Below are 19,918 nucleotides of genomic sequence, written 5' to 3' on the forward strand. Positions count from 1 at the left end.
CCTCTCGGGAGGGTAACAAGGGAAAGTGTTCAGTGCAGATCAGTGAGTAAGCACAAGCCCGCCTTGTTTCAGTACCTATGCTTAAACTGCCCCCTGGCTGATCACTCTACTCTTTGGCTTCCTGGGTTCCACCCCTTCCTCCTGCTCTTCCGGCCTGCTACTCTGTGCTATGCCCGTGCTTACCTTCTCCTGAAGACCTGGTCCCTCTCGGGAGGGTAACAAGGGAAAGTGTTCAGTGCAGAAATACAAAGTAAGCACATGCTAATAGAAAAATGGTCCTGATAGACTTGCTCAACCCAGGGTTGCCCCAGACATATAATTTGTAAAAAACACAGTATCTGTGAAGTACAGCACAATAAAATGAGGTATGCCTTTATCTGTGTGGAATCAAATTGATAATAGTACTTAAAGTATTATACAGGAACCCGAGGGCAGAGAGTTTTTGTTAATGGGGAATAACTGAGAAAAAGAGAGCAAGAATCGTTACACAACTCAAAGAATATAATCAGTGTCAGTAAATTGTATGTGTAGGAACTGTGGAATTGGTATATGTTTTACTGTGTACATTGTCAACAAATAAAATTTAGAGAAAAAATATACATCTCATGGCCATACAAGAGCCACAGAAGCTCTCATTCATTGCTGGTAGGAATGCAAAATGGTGCATCTCCTTTGGAAGACAGTCTGACAGTTTCCTACAAAGTTAAATATAGGTTTATCTTATAATCCAGAATTTGTGCTTTTAGGTATTTACCCAGGTGAGATTAAAATGTATATCCACGTAAATACTTAGAAATCAATGTTTAGAGCTACTTTATTTTATTATCACCCAAATCTGGAAGTAACCATGATATTCTCCTGTAGATAAATAAATTGTAGTATATGCATACAGTGGAGTATTACTCAGAAATAAAAAGAAGTGACAGCTTCCAGTAAGATGAAGGAATAGGGAGACAAGCGACACAGACCCTCTTCAACAAAGAAAAGAAAAACCAATTGACAGATACATAAGATAATCCTGGAGCCCTGAGCTTTGAAAGGAACTATACAGAAGTGGATTAGGCACCAACTAGTGGAAAAACCTGAACGAAAACAGTGAGTACAGAGATGGTCAGAGCTGCAGGTTGTCATCTACTCTGATGGAACCAGCAGCCTGAATATTATCAAGTAGTGTTGGGACTTGAGAATTGACCTAAAGATCAGCCCTGGTCACCAAGGACTGCAGGGAGGACTGCACTGGTGACCTCTGACTAGGAAGGGAAACAGTAAGGAGGGAGACAACCTGAGCTGTAGACTTTCCACTGTCCAGGGGCACAGCCATTTTGATTGCTTATACGTGGCAGCCATTTTGGATATTCAGTGTGACAGGAGGTGCAGCCATTTTGCATGTTTATAAGCGGTGGCCATTTTGGATATTTAAAGTGATCGAGGGCACAACCATTTTGAATCTTTACAAGTGGTGGCCATTTTGGATATTTAAAGTAACCAAGGGCATAGCCATTTTTAATCTTTACAAGTGGCAGCCATTTTGGATTTTAAACTGATAGCATTCTCATTAGGATTCCAGGGACCTAAGAATAGGCTCTATATGTCAAGGTCGGCAGGGACGTACAATAGGCTGGCAACAGCAAAGGAGACAGGTGGTAAGTGTATAAGTGCTCCAGTCAGTGAATAGAGGAGCACAACATACATAACATACAAAGAAAACGAAAATTGTGGGCAAGTCACTGCAACATACAATCATCAATTAAATATAAACACAAAAACTTCACAGTGCCTCAGAGACAACAGAGTATCACACTCCACACAAAGAAGCAAGATAAAGCAGAAGAAACAAGGGACCGGGATACAGACCCAGAACACATCCCTAAGGAAAACGCAGCATTGGAACTCCCTTAAAAGGAATTCAAAAGAATTGTATTTAGGTATCTTCAAAGGATTGAGAGACAGATCAAGTAAAAAACACAGACAAAACCATAGAAGAATTTCAGAAGAAAATACAAGAACAAAGTGACAAAATAAATGAAAAATTAGAAATGATTCACAATCTACAGATAGAAATCCAGAAGGTTAATACTCAATTTTCAGAAATAAATAACACATTGAAAGGGCAAATGAGTAGAATTGATGCAATAGAAGAAGGAATTAATGAGATTTAAGACAAATACCTGAATACTTCTTTGGAAAGAGATCAGTCAGAAAAAAGATCAAAACAGAATGAAGAAAGCCTAAGGTTCATGTGGGATACCATCAAAAGGAATAACCTACGTGTCATTGGAATTCCAGAACAGGAAGAGAAAAATAAAACCACTCAGAAAATTGTCCAAGATCTGTTGGAAGAGAACTTCCTTGATATGATGAAAGATGAGAATATATCCATTCAGGAAGTCCAATGAACCCCAAAAAGGATAGACCCCAAAAGAAAATCACTAAGACATATCATCATCAAACTTACCAAAACCAAAGACAAAGAAAGAATCACGAGAGGAGCACAGGAAAAACAAAAAGTTACCTACAAGGAGTAACCAATAAGACTAAGCTCAGATTTCTTGACAGAAACCACGCAGGCAAGAAGACAATGGGGTGGTATCCATAAAACTCCAAAAGAGAAAAATGTCCAACCAAGAATTATGTACCCCACAAAATTGTCCCTCAAATATGATGGTGAAATTAGAACATTTCCAGATAAGCAGAAATTAAGGGAATTTGTTAAAACCAGACTAACCTTACAAGAGATGCTAAAGGGAGCCCTTTGGACAGAGAAGCAACAACAGCCAACAACAACTGACCATTAACACACATGATGATATAACCCAGAAACCACCCAGCTATGGAAGTATCCAAAGTAAAGAAGCCTACAAGATTGTAAACAGGGAACCAGCGACATCAATTGACAAATGAGGACAACTACAAATCAAAAAGAGGGAAAAACTTTGTCGTCACAGAACTTCCAAGTGGTAGGGAAGTCAAGACAACTACAAGATAGAATAGATTATTCTAAACTTGGGAAGAAAACGATAAATCACAGGGTAACCTCAAAGAAAAATAATAAACCTTCACATCAAAATAAAAAAGACCAGCACAAATATTTAACAAATACTAAAACAATAGCAACAAAGGAAGTGTTAACATGATTCATAAACAAAATGAGCTCAGCATAGAAAATTATGTGGAACAAAGAAATCGACACCACAAAAAGCACTTAACAAAAATGACAGGAACAAATTCATATTTGCCAATAATTACATATCTGGCAAGGGACTTATCTCCAAGATTTATAGAAAACTCCAATGCCTCAATACCAAAGGAACTAACAATCCAATTGAAAAATGGGCAGAAGACATGGATAGACACTTCACCAAGAAAGATATTCAGGTGGCCAACTAATACATGAAGAGATGCTCACAATTATTGGCGATTGGAGAGATGCAAATCAAAGCAACGAGATACACCGTCTCACCCCAGCACTGATGGCAGGGTTCAGACAGAAAATAACAAATGCTGGCAAGAATGTGGAGAGATTGGGACTCTTATACACTCCTGGTGGGACTATGAAGTGATACAACCATTGTGGAAAGCAATATGGCAATTCCTTAGAAAACTGGAACTGGAGATGTTATTTGACCCAGCAATCCCAAGGTATATATCCTAGAGAGGTGAGAGCCAGGACAGGAACAGACATATGCACACTCATGTTCATTGCAGCACTATTTACAATAGCAAAAAGATGGAAACAACCTATGTGCCCATTAGCAGAAGAGTAGATGACAAAACTATGGTACATATACATAATGGAATGCTGTGCAGCACTAAAGAATAATGTAGAGTCTGCAAAACATTGCATAATATGGATGAACTTGGAGGACATTATGCTAAGTAAAATAAGTCATTCACAGAAGGACAAATATAGTATTAGTTCATTGTTGTGGAGGGTCAAGGAAAGGTTTATATATGGAGGGAAACACTCTTTGTTGGTTGCCATGGGTGGGAGGGGAGTGGAAGGAACACTGCAAAAAAAAAAAAAAAAGCATTGACCCATGCCACTTTGTTGTGTGTGTGCCATCGAGTCATGTCACTTTAGTTTTGTGTATTTCACTGTACATAAATTATATTTCAATAAAATGCATTTAAAAAAAAGAAATAAAAAGAATTGAGCTATCAAGCCCAAAAGAACATGGAGGAATCATACATGCATATTGCTAAGTGAAAGAAGCCAGTCTGCAAAAGTTACATACTGTATGATTCCAGTCATATGACATTCTGGAAAAGACAAAAGTATAGAGGCAGTAAAAAGATCAGTGGTTACCAGGGACTCAGGAGGAGTGGTAAATAGATGGAACACAGGGCATTTTAGGGCTATGCAACTATTCTCTGTGATAGTGTAATTGTGATAGTGTAATTGTGAATATGTGACATATATTTGTCAAAATCCAAAGGATAGGTCAATTGGCATACCATATAGTCCACAAAGACAATGTTATATCCTACTTCGATGAGTAGCAACTGGGGTCTTAAAAGCTTGCGAGCGGTCTTCTAAGGTGATCTCTTTTCATGTATAACAAAGAAGAGCGAAGAATATCAACGATGCACGGAAATAATTAGTCCAGGGGACTACTGGACCACGTGAACCCTGGCCTCCATGACTCTGAGACAAGAAGAACCAGATTGTGCCCAGCTACCATTGGTGACTATTCTGAAAGGGATCACAGTAGAAGGTGGGAGATAAGGGTGGAATAAAACTAAAAATAATAAAAAGGACCAGGCTTAGTGATCTCATAGAGACTGATGGAACACCCAAGACTATGGCTCTTAGTTACCCCTTACGTTTGGAACTGAACTCACTCCCCACGACTCCGCTTTCACCCAAACAGTAGGCCTATGAGGTAAACAGGAACACTAGGGAGGTACACACTCATTAGAGCCATCAACCATATGAGAGCAACAGGGCAGCATTTGCTCTGGGATAAAGCTCAGAAAGTAGGAATGGATAGGAAAGAAGGACAAATGGAAAGGATAACCTCAAGGAAGAAGCGGGAAGAGTGCTGCTATATTGTGGGGGCTGCATTCAGTGTCACAAACAAAACATAAACAGTTGAATGAAAAAACGAATTTGCTCTGTAAACGTTCGAATCACAGTATAAAGATTTAAGGAAAAAAACCGCAGGACTGTACTACACAGAGTGAACTCTAATGTAAACTGGACTTTAGTTAATAATGTATCAGTATTGGTTGTCCAGGAGCCCTGGTGACATAGTGGTTAAGGCGCTTGGCTGCAAACTGAAAGGTCAATGATTTGAACCCACCAGCCACTCTGCAGAAGAAAGATGTAGCAGTCTACTTCAGTAAAGATTACAGCCTTGGAAGCCCTTTCTTCTTTGTCTTGTGGGATCGCTATGAGTCAGAATCAACTCAATAGCAACATGTATTGGTTCACTTGTAACAAGTGTGCCACACTGTTATTAATAGAGTAAACTGTGTAGTGGGGAGGGAAGTATATGAGAAATCTGTGTGTATCTGCATGATTTTTCTGTAAACCTAAAACTGCTCTAAAAAATAAAATTATTAAAATTAAGGGGAAAATATACTCCTTACTAAGTGGTCAGGTAACTTGTTACTGCTTAGCCAGAGGTTACAATTCTAATGCTGTTTAGTAGTCTGCATTCTTCGTGTGAGGGTCATCAAGGAATATCGTATGTGAAAGCATTTTTGCTCATCTCCCGTAATGTTAAGCCTGGAAAGTTAAGGATGTTAATCCCATAGCCCAAATTTCCTTGATAATCCATCATAGGTAATTTTGTCAAAAAATTTTAAAGGTTTATTTTATTTTATATAACTTTATTGAGGTCTTAATTTGAAGTACAATAAACCATATAAATTTAAAGTACGAGATTTGATCAGTTTTGACATCTGTATTCACCTGTGAAACCAGTACCGCAATCAAGATAATGAGAATTTCCATTACCCTGAAAAACTGTCTTGTGCTCCTTTGTAATCTATCTATCCCTTCTCCTATCCACCCCTAGGCAATTACTGATCTGCTTTTTGTCATTATTGATTATTTTATATTTTCTAGAACTTATCGTCAATGGAATCATACAGTATCTACTATTTTTTTGGCCTGCTTTCTTTCACTCAGCATAATGATTTTGAGATTCATATATGTTCTATCAATAGGTCCTTCCTTTTATGCAGTACTTGCTAACTTGTATTCTATTATAAGATATACCACAGTTTATCAGATTACCTGTTGAAGGACATTTGAATTATTTCTGGTTTTTTATTTTTGCAAATGAAGCTGCATTGAAAATTTCTGTACAAGTTTCTATCTGGGTATTTGTTTTTGTTCCTCTTGGAATAGAATAGCTGAGTTATATGGTATGTAAGTATATATTTAACTTAAGAAACTGCCAAACCATTAACCAGAGTGATTGTGTACCATTTTGCAGTCCTACCAGCAGTCTGTGGGAGTTCCAGTTAGTTAAAGCTTAAATTTTAATCTGTCATTTGATGAGTTGATGATTTTTATGTATTTTTATAACATACTGTAAGGATCCCTGGAAGTGTAAATGGTTAAGTGCTCAGCTGCTAACTGAGATATTGACAGTTTGAACCTACTTGGCAGCTCCACAGGACATAGACCTGGTGATCTGCTTCCATAAAGAGTATAGCCAAGAAAACCCTGTGGGGCAGTCCTTTTTTGTCTCTGTGAGTAGAAAAACAACTCAACAGCATATTACAGCAACAAAATAGCATACTAAAGTACATCATGTTTATCCTGAAATTACTACTTCTGAACCAAGATGTTGGTATGTACCACGTCCATACTCTTTAAACTGACTACAGTGTACCTTGTCTTTGCCTTCCTGTGCCATATTTAATAGCTATAACTTTTTTCAATCCTCTGAATACTTTAATCTTTTAATTTCCAGCTTTTTGAATTGTCCCAATGTTACTGTTCTTTACCAGGTCAGTAAAATTAGCTTGGTGGATTTGGCGGGAAGTGAGCGGGCTGATTCAACTGGTGCCAAAGGGACTCGATTAAAGGTATTAATTTTACTAAAAATATAGTCAGTAAATGTTCTGTAACAGGGATTAGAAAACTATGGCCTGTGGACCAAATCTGGCCCACTGGCTGTTTTCGTACAATGTTACTGGGACACATCTATGCCCATTAGTTTATGTATTGTCTATAGCTGCTTTTGCACACAGTGACAGAGTTTAGTAGTTGAAAAGAGACAGTTTGGCCTGAAAAACGGAAAATATACTTACTATCTGGCCCTTTATGGAAAAGTTTTACTAATTTCTGATTTGTAACTTCCATGAAAAGGTAAGTTATATAACAGAATAATTTAGGAGGATTTTATAGACAAGGTGAGAATTGAATTGGATTTTGAAGAAGGGCCATAATTTGACTACATGGAAGTTACAGACTGTATTGGGGACAGGATACAAAAGATCCAGGTGTGAGGACAAGCATGAACTTTTCTAGAGATACTGCTTAACCTAGAGTAGCAATTGTTGCTGAGTTGTGTGAGAAGATTGTATCTATAAGTTTTTGGAGCACAAACATCCTGAAGATACTTTAAGACTATGGGTTGGGTATGTGGTCCTGGCATGTCATCAGTTAGAGAGGAAAATGGAGTGTTAAAGGAGTTTCCTAGGAACTTGTAGTCGTAATTAACAAATAATGCTAGCATACAACTAACTGTATTTTATGTATTATATATGATATAGCAGTAGTAGAAATTCTTCATCATAGTGTTTTCATATTTGTGGGTTTTTTTGTTTTGTTTTTAGGAAGGAGCAAATATTAATAAGTCTCTTACAACTTTGGGCAAAGTCATTTCAGCCTTGGCAGAGGTGGTAAGTTTTATAGTACATTGTAAGAGAAATTATGTCTATTCAGCAAATGTACTTGATGACAGTTTAGGTTTGTTTATGAAGGCTGTCCTTTTTCAGCCCTTTTACTTAGAGGCATACCTTGACAATAGTGAAGGTTCAGTTCCAGACCACTGTAAAAAAGCGAGTATCACAGTTAAGCAAGTCACAAATTTTTTTGGTTTCCCAGTGCATGTAAGAGTTAAGTTTATGCTATCCTGTAGTCTATTAAGTATGCAATAGGAAAAATAAAAAGTTTAAAATACTGTGAAAATTAACAAAATGTCACACGGAGACATGAAGTGAGCACATGCTGTTGGAAAAATAACACTGACAGAATTGCTCGATGCAATGTTGCCACATACCTTCAATTTGTAAGAAATTCAGTGTCTGCAAAGCACAATAAAGTGAAGCGCAATAAAATGAGGTATACCTGTAATCTCACCTTTCTCCTTTTAGAACTTCTCGGATAAGATAATAGATATAACACACTTTGACATTGTACTTAAAGAGATTAAAAAGAATGAATGTAAATACAGATCTGAAAAGGAGAGAGTAAAGACTTTAAGGTTTGACTGCTTTTTTTAACCCTTTTTTCATATTCTTACAAAAACCAAGTGTATTCATTACATAGGAATCCCTGGGTGGCGCAAACAATTAAGCACTCAACTACTAGCTGAAAGGTTGGTGGTTCAAACCCACCCAGAGGTACCTCTGAAGACAGGCCTGGTGATCAGCTTCTGAAAGGTCACAGCCTTGAAAACCCTATGAAGTAGTTCTGCTCTGCACATAGGGAGTCGCCATGAGTCAGAATTGACTCGATGGCGATTAACAACAACATTTATTGCATATTCTTTTCCTTTAACAATCTTTTCTAAGTAGGATATAGTACCTCTGGAGTGTTTTTAGCAATTGTACTTCGGTGAATGCTGTTCATTTAAGGTCCAAAACTATAGAAATAATTTTTAAAAAGTCTGTTCTTCTGTTCCTTAACAGTGGAACAGTAAAGCTAAAACAATTTTTGTATAAAGGCCTTCATTATTTAGATTAGAAACTATGGAGGTATTAGTCATTGTGTGCTCTGATTTAGCTTCATACTTCATATGAGTCCCTAAAAAAATTAAATGCTTTTCTTGCTCATCTCTGAGAAATCATACTCACCTGTGACTTAAATTTAAACAAAATATTTTCTGTTTGAGGCTTATCCTGTGTTCTGATTCTCTCCTTTAAATGCTTTCATCTGTAGGATAACTGCACCAGCAAGGTATGGTGGGGATTGGTAGAAATAAACTAGCTGTAGAATCAACTGTTAAAGTTTTAAATCCTCAGCAGGCTGTGTGGAGGCATGAATAGGAATGGAACCTTCAAAAGAACTTTGTTTTCTGACTGTGGAATTTAGAATGGCTGTTTAAGGGTGATCATGAATCATGAAACTTCACACCAAAGTTAATTTAGGGAACATAGTATACTTTGGAGAAGGAATTCAGAATAAAGGAACAGGAGAAATTTAAGGAACTTTTACACTGTGCTATCTTACAGTGGTTCCTCTAGTGATCTAGGAGAGCTCCTAGATCTTGAAAAAGTCCCCTGGAAAGCATTCAAAAAGCAATAAAAGAATTTAAGGGTGCCATTCTAGAGCATGAGCTGGCTTCTTGAAATTATCATTACTAGTTTTTTTATTTTTATTTTTTAACTTCTCTGTATTATCTTTAAGTGTTTCCTGCCATGAAAAGTCATGTTGTTGTTGTTATGTGCCATCGAGTCAGATCCGACTCATAAAGACCCCTCCTTGGGTTTCTGAGGCAGTATCACTATGGAAGTAGATTGCCCAACCTTCCTTCCGAGGATTGGCAGTCAAGTGCCTTAGGCACTACGCTACCAGAGCTCCTATAAAAAGTCATATATAATTTAAGTATTTTTAAAAAGTTTCTACTTTTGATTATACATCAATACACTAAAGGCTGTAGAGCGAAGTTAAAATTCTTACTGGATCTGGGAAACATATTATCTGCTTCCTTATTTATCCAAATACTGTAGCTTTTTTCTCTTTCATGTATTTTTCTATACATATACTCTAAACTTTATTAGTACTCTTTTGCATAAATAGTATTAAGAGTGCCTGACAGTTTGTTCTGAATCACATGAGTAAAATGGGGGACATAGAGGCAATATTTGCATTATAATATTTTATAGTCATATTTTCAAATACAGTTTGTCTATTTTGTCTACTTCCACTTGCTTAATAAAAAATAATGCCCTTTTTCTCTCTCTTTTCTGCTTGTTGGAGAAAGCTGCCTTAGATTCAGAAATCTTTCTACTGTTTGGTATTATATATGTGTAAACATTTATCACATATCTAATCTTGGTCCCAGAACCTTCATGAAGATTGCTAAAACTTAGTGACCATTCGTATTTGTCCTGTCACCTTTATTCATCTACTAACATCCATTTCAATCACAAGAAAAGTTTACAAAGTATTTGTCTATGTATTTCCCATATTGCTCTATGCCCTAACAATTCACAAATGATTTTTTAGAATCAGTTTTATAAAACCCAGGTTAGTGCATTTTATTTATGTATGACTGTAACTGATCACAAATAAATTTTAGTTATTAGTAACAAGCATAAGCATAATTTTTGGTAAATTAAGATGTATTGTTATTTCTACTGGGGAGAGAAACTGCATTGTTATTGTCCATACTTAATGGTTAATGATTTCAGTAAAACTTTTTATGTAATTACTGACGCTTTTATTTTCAAAAAATGTATGCGTGTAAAAACAGATGAGATTGATTCCACAGATTGATTTCCATAGCAAATAGAAAAGAAATGGACATTTTTCTGGAGTATTTTCAAATGGAAAGTATTAAAGTTCTGTTTTTGTTCCTTTACAGTTTAGTCTAATTGATAGAAATGAAAACAGAACATTTTGGCAAACCTTCATTGCTTATTTTTATAGTACTATTGGTGGTCAGTATAACTGGCACTCTAATTCTTTCAGTATTTTCAGTACTGACTAAGAGCAAACTGAGGTCCCAGGTCTAAAGGATTTTGTAGTGGAATGAAAGTTAGTCCCATTAGATGTAAATGACTCAGAGACTTAATTCTCCCTAGATGTCTTTACAATTTAAAGATATAACCATTGTCGTGAAAATACATACACTAAAACATTTATTGATCCAACAGTTTCTACATGTAGAATGCAGTGACATTGATTATGTTCTTCATGTTGTGCAGGCATTATCACTATCCTTTTCCAACTTACTGGCTTTTTAAAGCATCACAACACAGTAGTCAGCCAGTAGGTTGTTGAGTAGTTGTATCTGCAAAACATTTGCATTTTTACTTTTAGGGAATAGTATTTTATCCATATCAGCGCTGACTTTGCATTGGTGCTTTTTGCTCGATCCTGTGGTAATGGGAAGGGTTATGGAGAGAACAGTACAAATAGACCCTTGTGTGTACAGAAGATTCTTCTTGTAGGCTTTACAGATCTTCAGATTGTCAAATCGTACCACTGTCTTACACCTTTTCACTGTTAGCCTTGCTTCTAATGGTTGGATTTATTTGGGGCATAATTTATTTTCAAAGAAACCAAATGCGTTACTGAACAAGAGTTACTAGATGTGCAACAAGCTACTTAATGATTTGGGGGTTTGGCCAAGTAAATTTCTTAACCTCTTACTCCTATACACCTGATGTGGAATGCACAGGATATTTGACCCTCTACAGACATTAAAAGTATTGTTTGAAGGACTGAGAATTAGATGGTATCAAGGGATTATTGTTAATTTTGTTAAGTATATAATGGCCTTGTGACTAAGTTTAAAAAGAAAGAAGTTTTCCTCTGTTAGAAAAGTCTTTATAGGTGAAAATTGGATTTACTTTAAAATAGTAACAGCTATAAAAGACATTATGTGAATAGGATAAGATTATAGTGATCTAAATTTCCTTAATTTGGTCATTGTACTGTGACTTTGTAAGGAAATGTCCTTATCTGCTAAAATGAGTAACAGGACATGATGTTTGCAATTTAGTTCAAAATGGTTTAGGGGGAAAAAAGTGTAGAAGAGTGTTTGGGGGAATCATTGAAAGATGATTGGCAAAATAATGATAATGGTTGAAACTACATGATCATTATATGATGGCTCGTTACACTACTCTCTCAACTATTGTATATGTTACAAATCTTTCAAAATGAAATGTTAAAAAAAATTACTTCATGAGCTTTGGGTGTTGTGAAAAATTGAAATTGTGAATGTTAATTTGTCATTTGTAATGTTAAATTGTAATTTGATTTGCGTGAAATTTTAGACTTGTTTGCCATTCATTTGAAATTTCCCTCCCTAACAATGCCATTTCTTTCTCTTTCATAGAGTAAAAAGAAGAAGAAAACCGATTTTATTCCATACAGGGATTCTGTACTTACTTGGCTCCTTCGGGAGAATCTAGGTATGTTCATTCAGTCTAACCAGTGGTAAAAATTGCCTTTGTAGTTATCTTTTTAAAACTGTTGGCCAGTTATCTTTTGTGGTTGTTTTGCATGTCTCATTTGAACAAGACTAATCTCTAGATTTTTATGTTATTGACTTGAATGTTCCTTGCCTATTTTCATTTTTACTCTTGATTTAAACTAATTGGACTCGCTCACCTTTAAATCAGGGTTTTCTCCTGTATTTCTACTTCAGGACATGAATAACTGTTGGCTATTTGTTTTCCTGGTTCCCCATATCTGCTCTTTTCTTCTTTTAAAACCCTGTGCTCCTTTGAGGTACACGTAATCAGACATTTCCAACCTTTATTTTTTCTTACCACTGATCCTTTCGATCCTTCAGATCACTGTCCTTCATCCACTGTACCTTTGTCCTCTTTCTCTCTTTCTCATCAAGGTGAGAGGGAGTGATCAGCTGTGTCAAATAACTAACTACCGGTCTAATCCCTGCTGAAGGAAGAGGCTGAGAATGGACTATAGGGCTTATCAACCTCAACAGTGACTTTCTAAGAGCAGTTTTGGTAGACTAGAATGGCTAACATCTTGATTGGAGTGAATTCAAGGACAGTGAGAGGAGAAGAATTGGACACAGTAGATCTGGACACTAAAATTTGAGTAGAACAGTGCCTAGTATGAGGACAGTCAAGAAATTTGTTGACTTCTGATTAAATCTTAGACCTGAGATTGATTGTGCTGTCAAACTTGGCACATTCAACAAGATTCTAATTTCTAAAATGAGTAATTTGAGATCATTGTGATTCATGTTTTCAGGTGGCAATTCTCGGACTGCAATGGTTGCTGCTCTGAGCCCAGCAGATATCAACTATGATGAAACTTTGAGCACTCTAAGGTATTCTAAGTTGATCTAGCTAAATAGAAAACAATGCCATCAGATATCATTTTGCTTGCTGTGAATTTTCTTAATGCTGTGTGGGTAGTCATTTATGTAAATAATGCCTAATCCCTCTCATAAGAGTGAAAACAGGCTTTTTATTATAATAGAATTTGTCTTATGGTCTTCTGTTTCATTGGGAAAGGCAGAAACTGTTTTGTAGAGAATATGTTGGAAATGCTCAATTAATAATTTTTAACAACTTTTAGGTTATAAAGCTTCCTATCATAATAGTCATTTCTATAAAACATGTCCCCTTCTAGTGTTTGTGATTAGAGAAATTGTCAGGTAGTAATAAGAAATACAGTTATGAGTACATGTAGCATGAAAGGAAAGATTACTGGCAGAATATTTATTAATAAAATAATTTTATATATGAATGGGTTCCATTACTTTAATCTGGAACTTTCTACACTTTTCCCATTAAAGGAACTTTTGATATAATTGGTTTGAATGATCTTGGGCAAATCATTTAAACTCATTCCAGCCTTTTTCCTCATTTTTTATAAGGTACTTTACAGCTTTATACAAATATATTATTATCAAGGCTCATAAAACATGTAAATACTCAGGATATTTGATTTAGAATTAATGACATGTTGCTTATGAAGAATAGAGCATATGAGAAACAGCAATAATGCATTTGCTTTTTGGATCTAGATATGCTGATCGTGCAAAGCAAATTAAATGCAATGCTGTTATCAATGAGGACCCCAATGCCAAACTGGTTCGTGAATTAAAGGAGGAGGTAACACGACTGAAGGACCTTCTTCGTGCTCAAGGACTAGGAGATATTATTGATAGTAAGTGGATTAGACATCAACAGAAAATCTAATCCTTTTTTCTCCAGGGTTCTTTTATTTAAAAGAAACTTAAGAATTTTAAGAACCCAAAGAAGCTAGATGTTAGTAAAAGGTTTCTACTTATTGAACTCATGAAATGAGTTTTTAAAACATGAATATATCACTAGTTGGAGTTTTATTAGAATTCTTTTTTTAGATCATCAGTGATATTTGGAATGTTAAACTTACTAACATTAAACTGAAAAATTAATCACTTATAAAAACAACGCTTGAAATTTTTCATTTTGTGTTGTGGGTTTCTCCGGATTTGTGTAGTAGCAGCACTACATGTGTAAGAAGCCTACCGTTTGATTCTACTTTCATATAAGAGTCACCTTTAAATAGCCCTTCTCCCACAAAATGATCGAATGCCCCCTTCTTTATAAACAAATGAAGGGGAAAAAATCCAATTCCTTTCAAACTCAGGAATTAAATTAGACTTCCAGAGAATGTTGTTTTACCACATTGTCTTAAAATTCATTTGGTAACCTCAGCGATGTGCCTACATAATGTCTAATCAAAAGTTCTCTTAAGACAGTAACATAGATTATTCAGATAATATAGAATATGGTGGAATGTACATTTATTTAATAAAACATATATATTTTCTTTTTAAAATTTTTGAGCATAAAATTAAGATTATTGTCTTTGAATTCCTCATAAGATTTTTAAGATCTTTTCTGGTTTAATTGTTCTTCCTGATCAGTTCCTGAGTTTATGTAAATATAATTTATAAAAATGATAATATATTCTAAGTGTGAATTTTTTCATCTTTCCCAATGCTAAATACTGCTCGCTTCCCTATCTGTGTCAATGCCGAACCTGAACTTTGACCCTTCTTGTATTTTCCCTCCTGCTTACCTTCAGTTGATCCATTGATCGATGATTACTCTGGAAGTGGAGGCAAATGTGTGTATTTCATGTATTGGTATCTCCAGTACTCTGACTTGCTAATCTGCCTCTGCTGGACCAGCCTTAAAATGAGCTTTGCATGCCAGCAATCCTAACAGGGAAATCCCAGACAGAGCAGACTGTAGAATCAGAAATGATCCTAATTTTGCCCTTCACCATTTAGCAAAGCAGTGTTTGCTGAGTGTTGGTTTGTAGCTTGAATAAAGTGAAGACACTTAAGAGTCTCTCGCTTTTTCTACTCTGCAGTTTTCCTCCCAGGTGATTAAACTAAATCCAAAGTCACAGATGATGATAATGACCATGGTGACTATAATGATGATAATGATGATAAAAACCTTCCCGCTGCCATCGAGTCGATTCCGACTCATAGTGACTCTGTAGGACAGAGTAGAACTGCCCCATAGGGTTTCCTAAGTCTGTAAATCTTTACAGAAGCAGACTGCCTCATGTTTTCTCCTGTGGAGTGGCTGGTGGATTCGAACCACCGACCTTTCGGTTAGCAGCTGAATGTTTTAACCACTGCACCATCGGAGCTCCTTGATAGGATAATAGCAGCTATCATTTATTGGACATATATAATGCTCCAGGCTTGTTTCTAGGCACCTTAAATATATTAGCTCATTTTAACCTTTCAGTGACCCTGAAAAAGTTCCTATTATGTCATTTTACCGATGTGAGAACACTGTGTTCTAGAGTGATGAGATTACCTAAAATAACGTGGTTTCTACTTGGTTGGGTTACTAAGTTTAGCTCAGAGCCCTTGCTTTGAATCCCTACTACAGTAACACTTTTTTGGCCTCTTGAGTTGCTTTCTTCAGGAACTGGTTATTTAATAGAAAAATTATTTTCAATTGAGCTTCTTGGGTGTATATGATTAAAAACAACTTTAACGCTGCCAAACTACCCGTGATGATATAGCTCTGAACATGTTGAGTTAGCACCCACTTGTGCTTACACTAAATTGGCTTCCTCCATATCTTGGGTCTCAGCTTACTTTATGGTTAAGTGAACATTTTTTTCCTTTTCATAAATAAAAATCAAAATTTAAAAAGTTAGATTTCTAGATAGATTTGAGATTGGGTACATTTTATGAAGGATCATACATTATCATTCTTTCCATCTGTATCATTAAATTAGTGAGAAAATTATTTCTTACCCTTTTAAAATAACTTATTGGGTTATCATGAAGAACCTAGTTTATTTCTACAGTAGGGCATATAATGAGGCTTAACAGACATTGAGGAAATGTGTAGGGGAAGTCACACACAGACCTGGGTGCTGTGATGAGGTTAAGCCTTGATGGCAGTATAATACCTTAATACATAAGTGGCTCTTGGACTGGAACAGCTCTGTCTGAGATTTCCAAAGCTGAACGATACTGGTGTGAAAAAGCCTTCTCTTTCTTGCTTTTGTGCTCAAGGTGTTGCCGCTACCAGCTTGTTGCTTAACTCTTGTCAGCAGCTGTGGCATCTCCCAAACCACCATGCATGATTAAGTTTTAATTGTGTATCCCTGCAGGAAAGCAGTCCTAACTAGTTCTGAATCTGTGATGCTCTGCTCCTCTAATTCTTTCTAGGGCTTGCATGTGTCCGTTGGCCCTTCCCAATGCCATCTATCCTGTTCTTTCTCACCTTGCTGCCATCACCTGGTGGCTGTTTTTTTTCTCCAGACCCTAGCCCCTTTTTAAAACATGCCTCTTTGCTTGTTTCCCTGTGCTCTATATTTGCAGATGGTGGTTTTCAAACTGTCTTGAAGCAATAACTGGTTTAAGGGGCTTCAAGAGCTGGTTTTGATTGAATAGTAGAGATGAGTAGACTCAAAGCTAATAATATTTTATTTCCTGCTCTTTGTATTGGCTCATACTACATCCTATAAGGAAAACTTAGTTTTGATATGAAAGTAGATTTTTCTCAAATTTAAAAATCAACTAATTTTAAAATAGGAATGTGTCAATACCTTTGGTTTTTCTCTGGTGCTCATTTGAGAAAGATGACCAGTGAAGGAAAGTACAAGCAGCAAGTTAATGAGATATGTCTGTTTATAGTTCTTTTACCCAAACTGAGTTAAAAAGCAAAATTCACAGCTCTATTAGAGACTTATTACATACAAGTATATCCCTAAAAAACTTGTGTTTTGTAGTAGAGAGCCAGTCTTACTAATGATTCTTGGTCATACTGTTAGGCCTTACTTAAATTAACAGATAATCAGTCATAAATTTTGCTTGTTTTGATAAATGAGTATAAACTACACCAAAATTACTAATTTGCTTCTGTTCTTCCCTATCGAAGAAGCCAATTGGCCCTGAGATTTTAATGAGAACTTAACAAAAGTTCTGTCATTTCTACAAATACCTCTCCTTTTTACTGAAGGCATGTTTAAAACATTCTTTCTGTCATGTTGAAATGTTGCTGTGCTATACAAAGGACACTACTAATTGCTGTGCTATACAAAGGACACTACTAAGTGCTCAGAATTTTGTCTCAGCTTTAATATTTTCTTGGAAATTTTGGCTGAATACCATAAAACACTGAGCCTGTCCAATAGGGATTTTACTGATGTTAAAAAAAAAAAAGAAATCATCATCATTTTTCCCCTCACTGTTACAAACTTTTGGAACTTAAGACTAGTACAAATCTGAAGATCTTACAGACTTGGAGATGTAAAAGGAATCTAGCGTGGCTATTTAGGAAGAGTGCCTAAACAATATCTTTGAAGGCTTCGGCTATCACCTATCAGTTACCATGTTAACCCACACTGGAATTTTTTTAGTTTCTGAATTCAGAAATGGTCCTTAACCACTAGGATACCAGTATCCTACAGACATGTTTTAGAACTGCCATCTTGAAAAGTTAGACCTGGTCTATATATTATAATGTGTCTTTGTCTTGGCGCTTTAATGCTGTTCTTTCTTACACTGGTGTTCCTTCCTGTCTTTTTTTTTCCTTTTTCTGCTCCTTTTCCTCTTCTCCACTTTTTCTGCCTTCCCTTCTTTCTATCTCCCAGATCTGAAAGATTTTCAGAACAATAAACATAGGTACTTGCTAGCCTCTGAGAATCAACGTCCTGGCAATTTTTCCACAGCATCCATGGGGTCTCTTACTTCATCTCCATCTTCCTGCTCACTCAATAGTCAGGTGGGCTTAACTTCTGTGACCAGTATTCAGGAGAGGATCATGTCTACACCTGGAGGAGAGGAAGCCATTGAACGCCTAAAGGTAAGTAGTCATTCAGATTGAATACAAGGTGTTCTATGTAGCTCCAGGCAGAACTAGGATGGAAAATCACTGAGATTTTGGCTCAGCATGTAGAAGAACTTTCTAACTCTTAGAATTTTCCTGAAAATGAAATTTGCTTCCTTGTAAGATAACTTCTTTTCATGAGAATGCTTGACATCTGATGTGCCCAGGCAGTGATGGGGGAGGTGCATGGGCAGGTTATAGGTTAGCCATCCACAGTAACTGTTGAGTGGGATAAGCCTTTTAATTCTAGGATCATTTATAGGTCATAGCAAAATTTAGTTGGAAATTCAATTATTAGTTGGAAATACTTGGTTTTAGTTAAGATTGAAATTCTGCATAGAGCCATGCTTCAATTATTAAAATAAATGTACAGTTGAAAGAAAGCTTGAACATTTGACTAGCTACTTCAGGTTAATTCAGACACACATGACGTTAACACCTCTGGAAGTTCATAGGAAGCCTTGAAGCCCTACAGTTCTTGCAGTGGAAAGACTGTCTTCTCTGCTGGCACATATAGGGGTTAGTGGGCCATCATGCTTTGCTGTGTGAGTCTTGCACATGTGCAGGTTACATACTTGGGGCACCTGGCTTTGCTGCTTGAGGTTTTCCCCAGCTTGTTGCTGGCTTTGTCAGGTACTGTCTTGTCTCCTGTCCATGAATATGCAATTTAGGTACAGCAAAACCTTGTGACCCATAGGCTTTTCCCTTCCCTCTTAAGGCTGCAAAGAGAGCAGATAATTGTCACCTGCAGTACAGAGACAAGCTATGCTAGAATCTTGCCATTCATCAGAGGACTGTGATAAGATCAGCTACTTTGAAGCAAATACTTTTTCTTCCCCTACTTGGCACCTCCAGGAAGATACTTTGATCCGTACCTTTGGCTTTTGTCCTCAAGAATGCTAGGATAGGGAAAGCAAGAGACAAAGACACTTTTCAAGGAGCTGGGAATTTGCAGTCATGCTGCCAGCTAGCGGTCCTCTTCACACTGCACTCAGCATTCCCCGCTCAAGGACGATGGAGAACAGTGACCCACTTTGACAAATTAACCATTGAAAAGGCACACTGAGTCTTCTCACCAGTGAAAGTGGTGAAAGCTTGATAATTGAAGATGTCAGATGCTTTCATTTTGGTGTGCAAGTGAAGCTGAAAAAGATTTTATATGAAAAATGGGCTTCTACTTTTTTTTTCTTAACTTTTTATCTTCCTTTCCTTTAGTCAACCATTTTCCTTGGCATTCTGTTCACTTTTGAAATGATATGCTTTGGAAACAAGGATAATGATTTTGTTTCCTCTTTCAGACCACATTAGTATGAAGTGGGTGAAATTCTTAGTGGGCGAAGGGAGAGGGAGTGAAAAATCTTCACGTTAAAAATTGCAAATTGAAGGGTGTTTTCTGCTCTTGGTAAAGCTGATTTTGAAATTTTACTAAAGACATTTCTTAGTGAAGCCCTATTGCCGAGGTCCAGCCTCAGCTGTGGGTCTCTGGAGGGAGAGGTGGCATCGGCGAGACGATGGAGACACACTCACACAAGATGAAGATGTGCCCCACATAATGAGGTGGGCTTCTTTATTTTATACTGTATTGCAGATTACAAATGACAAAGCAAAATGACAAACCCACAATTCTAGGTACATGGCTGTGGGCTATTAACTTTCCAAAACT

The 19,918-nt window shown here is 36.6% G+C and overlaps 1 protein-coding gene across 1 annotated transcript in view; it reads left to right on the top strand.

Annotated features, from left to right (window-relative positions):
* The window catches only part of KIF1B (kinesin family member 1B), a 232,230-nt gene that overhangs the window by 106,705 nt on the left and 105,607 nt on the right, over positions 1-19,918 (top strand). The window contains exons 7-14 of the mRNA XM_042781192.1: positions 6,967-7,044; positions 7,798-7,863; positions 9,125-9,142; positions 12,255-12,330; positions 13,142-13,220; positions 13,923-14,065; positions 14,972-15,013; positions 18,020-18,231. Of these exons, the coding sequence (XP_042637126.1) occupies positions 6,967-7,044; positions 7,798-7,863; positions 9,125-9,142; positions 12,255-12,330; positions 13,142-13,220; positions 13,923-14,065; positions 14,972-15,013; positions 18,020-18,231 (714 nt within the window). The remainder of the gene's footprint in view (positions 1-6,966; positions 7,045-7,797; positions 7,864-9,124; positions 9,143-12,254; positions 12,331-13,141; positions 13,221-13,922; positions 14,066-14,971; positions 15,014-18,019; positions 18,232-19,918) is intronic.

This window comes from Orycteropus afer, unplaced genomic scaffold (genome assembly GCF_000298275.1).
Source record: "Orycteropus afer afer isolate SDZICR_OR568_19922 unplaced genomic scaffold, OryAfe1.0 scaffold00094, whole genome shotgun sequence".
NCBI lineage: Eukaryota > Metazoa > Chordata > Mammalia > Tubulidentata > Orycteropodidae > Orycteropus > Orycteropus afer.